We start from the raw sequence: 4004 nt of genomic DNA, 5'->3' as shown, positions 1-4004 counted from the left end.
ACATTATTTTGTATTCAGTATTAATTACAACATACTATGGTAAACACATGATAATTGTCTTTGGGAACTGGCTTGTCCTACTAAGTAAAACATTTCAAGATGAGGTGCTGAAGAGTAGCTATTTGCATTTGCCGCAGAGTAGGAGAAAGAGAAAGAGGATTCACCTGAGTCATTATGATCTCTTGCGAAACATCCACTTTCTGTCCTTGCCAGAGTGCCAGGGGCCAGCTGGTGCTTAGAGGTCAGGGAGCTGCTTAATGAGCAGGTGGCTGGCGCTCTAAGTAACTCCTCTGCTGTGTTCCCTCAGACTGTGCAACCTTGGGCTATAAGCAGCCTGCTTATTGCCTTTTCTGCCTGAGTCTGGCTCAGGGACGAATGCCTTCCTCCTTCCCTCTGCCTTGTCGGCTATGGAGCTTCAGTCTCCAGCATCTATCACCTTGGGAAGAATTTGAGATTCCATACTGACACCTTCTGCCTACAGTTCACACGTAGGTGTGCCACGCAGACACTGCAAGAGGGGTCTCAGGCTGTGGACAGAGAACTTTTATTTGCCTAAAATGAGTACTGAGCTGACCTAGCTAACATCTGAGATAAGCTGGGGTTAGTGACTGCTGTATTTCACTAACGGATGCATTTTTCATGCATTATCAAAGGGTAGGAGATTTTGTGGATCTCCTAGGCAATTGTCATTTCTGGTGAAGAAATTAGGGTAAGAAAAGGTCAATTTTAGTAGATAGTGAGAGGTGTAAGCTGTCTAGAGTACATACAACCAAATTTGCAACATTTGGGGATTTGGGGGAGATTTGGTCCAAAATTTTCTGTGTGGAGGTAAATGTCGTGTAGTGAGAGGTCATATGAGTTTTGCAGTGTGAGGGAGCTTGGTTGATCATCACCTGAGACTGAGTAGTGGAGGGAAATTATAACCCGTAGGCATTTAATAGCCTTTGCAGACTGAGTCACCACTCTGTCCATTCAGTTTGTGAAGCTGAGATGTAACTGAGTGTCCCTGTATTTTCAATAAAGTGTCTAGTGAGGGTAAATGCTTGCATGAGAATCCTGAGAGTTAACAGTCTTTTCCCTGCTCACACTGCGTTCTCACATGACTCTGTGTTATCTTCAGGATGCAGTAAGAGCTCTATCAATGACACCTGCTTGACAGTTATTGCATCATCTGTGAGTTGGATACAAGCCAGCATTTCCAGCCACTTGCATTTTCTCCTGCAGTTTCATCACTTCCTTCTTGTGCTGTCAGGTGAGAGAGTTTTATTCCTACCTTCGTTTTCTTTTTACCTACATAGATTGACCATTTTCAAGTTTTTTCTGCCATGGAGACCTTTGGTATGCACTCGATTGTAGTTCAGTGTAATGAAAAACATACTCAGAAGGTAGGTTGCTATGGTCCAAAATGTCTCGTGCAAAAATATGACTTAATCTGTACTTAGGGGAGGTTATCCAAAATCAGGGAACTCTATATTTTGCAAACCATATGAACAAAAATAAGTGCATCTGTTAGTTGCATTTCAGAGACATCATGATGTATGCTGTTAATTAAGTTTAAGAGGACTTGTGAAAGCTTGTGTCTTTCAATTGTCAAAATCATTAACTCATCCCAGGATTCACCCCATTGTTAGTAAGTCTAAAAAGTTGACTCTGCGAAGATAATCTTAATAAGTCACCTTTTTGCATGTTTGCAACCAAGTTGCATGTTGACTTGTTCTTATCATTCAACATCCTATGTGATTCCACTTTGCTTTACATGATTGAATCATTTACATTGTGTCATATCTGATCTGCTTTTGGTTGCACCATTTGACTGAAGATCACTTATCATTCAAAAGCAGAATAAGTCCTATTATCTCTTTTGACATTTGGAACAACATATGAAACACAGCATCTTCCCCTCTGTTCTTGATCATTCATTTAATTGGAAAATCAATGGTGAGTTTTTGACCAGTGACGAATAGATATTTTTCAAGTGGTCAAAGAATATCTCATTAAATGTAAGAAATATTTCATGTTTTAGTGAAGAACTGAGAGTGGAAGTTAATTTCACTGGAAAGGATCAAAATGGAACTGCGTCATCTCCAAATGTGAGAGCTACATTCCGAATGGGAAAACATGAAGTTTGGATCTCTGCCTTGTATGAATATGACTCAGGTTCAAATGCTTCCTCCTGCTAGTGAAATGCACCACACAAAACTAAGAAACCAATCTCAGCTTTCAGAATTCCTTCTCCTGGGATTCTCAGAGGACCCAGTACTGCAGCCTCTCATCTTTGGGCTTTTCCTCTCCATGTACCTGGTCACTGTCAGTGGGAACCTGCTCATCACGCTGGCTATCCTCACTGACCCACACCTCCACACACCCATGTACTTCTTCCTCGCCAACCTGTCCTTGGTGGATGTCTGCTTCACCTCCACCACCATCCCAAAGATGCTAGTGAACATCCAGGCACACAGCCAAGTCATCAGCTATGTAGGCTGCATCACACAGATGTGCTTCTTCCTGCTTTTTGCAGAACTGGACAATTTTCTATTGGCTGTGATGGCCTATGATCGCTTTGTGGCCATCTGTCACCCCCTGCACTACCAGGTCGTCATGAAGCCCCAGTTTTGTGTTCACTTACTTCTCTTGTGTTCGGCCATCAGTCTCTTGCATGCCCTGTTGCAAAGTTTAATGGTGCTGCATCTATCCTTTTGTCTGCATGTAGAAATTCATCACTTTTTCTGTGAACTGAATGAGGTGGCCAGCCTTTCCTGCTCCAACACTTTTCTTAAGGATGTGGCTACATATATCGTACCTATGCTGCTAGCCATTGTTCCCCTGGCTGGGATCCTGTATTCCTACTACAACATCATCTCCTTGATCCATTCCATCTCCTCAGCTCAGGGCAAGTATAAAGCATTTTCCACCTGTGCCTCTCACCTCTCTGTCGTCTCTTTGTTTTATGGCACAGGTCTAAGTGTGTACCTCAGTTCTTCTATTTACCATAACTCACACTCCACTTCCCCAGCCTCAGTGATGTACACGGTGCTCACCCCCATGCTGAACCCCTTCATCTACAGCCTGAGGAACACAGACATGAGGAGGGCACTGAAAAGACTCTTGTTCCATAACTGAAGTGGAACCCACAGTAATGGGGCTGATGGGTGTCAGTGACCTCATGTCTCAAGCCTCAGGTCAAACAGTATGATGCATTTCTCAGAGGAGGAAGCAGAGCTTGCCTAGCCTGTTCCCTGTCTTGGCTGTTTTATTTTTATATCTTTCTTAATTTTAGTCCTTCAGTGGACCCAGCAAATGACTCGTCAGTTGCATGGCACTGTTGTGTCTTATCTCTGATAGCTCAACACAGATTGTTTTTCACTTTTTTGTCTTCACATGCTTGTGGTCAATATTATTCTAGAAATACAAGGGGACTCAGAATTTCATGAAGAAAGGGATGTGAATGAGCAGCTAGTGTATGTGCTAAACGACTTTTAATTCCATGTGTATTTTTACAGTATGTATCCTACTTTTACACTGCATTACTATACATATTTAGCACCCTAAATTAACACATGTATGTTTTGTTTTGAGGCTGACCTGTTTCAGTCTGCATAATGATTTCATGTTGCACCAAATTTATTGTGAAAGACAGCTTACTTTGGGTGGTCTGGTGGTATTACATTGCACATGCAGTCCACATTAACTGTAGTAAGGAATCTTAATTAGCACAACAACATACAATGGTACTATTTAATATCCTCCTTCTGAGCTTTAGCTTATTTTACAGATAACGCATATTTAAGAGCAATAGTGGTAAAAGGTTTGAATGCTGTGTATTTGTTCTTTGGACAGCTTCTGTTACATGGGAAGCCATTTGTGCAATTTTAGTGTAGGACTGAACTCTCATATTTGCCCATCATTCCTGCATGTGCTCCATCCCCCAGGAAGCATAGACTTTTGCATAGAACCAAGTGGTCCTTCTTGTCAAGGCTCCTGCTCTTGGAACCAGAATGGATCCA

At 42.1% G+C, this 4004-nt stretch overlaps 1 protein-coding gene across 1 annotated transcript; it reads left to right on the top strand.

The window, feature by feature from the left end:
- Positions 1-2184: 2184 nt before the first annotated feature.
- LOC131483355 (olfactory receptor 7A10-like) lies at positions 2185-3120 on the top strand. The gene has a single exon (XM_058681289.1). The coding sequence runs from the start codon at positions 2185-2187 to the stop codon at positions 3118-3120; it is 936 nt and encodes a 311-aa protein (XP_058537272.1).
- The last annotated feature ends 884 nt before the right edge of the window (positions 3121-4004 follow it).

The sequence above is a fragment of the Ochotona princeps genome, chromosome 25 (genome assembly GCF_030435755.1).
Source record: "Ochotona princeps isolate mOchPri1 chromosome 25, mOchPri1.hap1, whole genome shotgun sequence".
NCBI classification, from domain to species: domain Eukaryota; kingdom Metazoa; phylum Chordata; class Mammalia; order Lagomorpha; family Ochotonidae; genus Ochotona; species Ochotona princeps.
This window is presented reverse-complemented; position numbering and strand designations above follow the sequence as displayed.

Coding starts and splice junctions, on each gene's coding strand:
- LOC131483355 (XM_058681289.1), top strand. CDS start 2,185: ATGCACCACACAAAACTAAGAAACCAATCTCAGCTTTCAGAATTCCTT.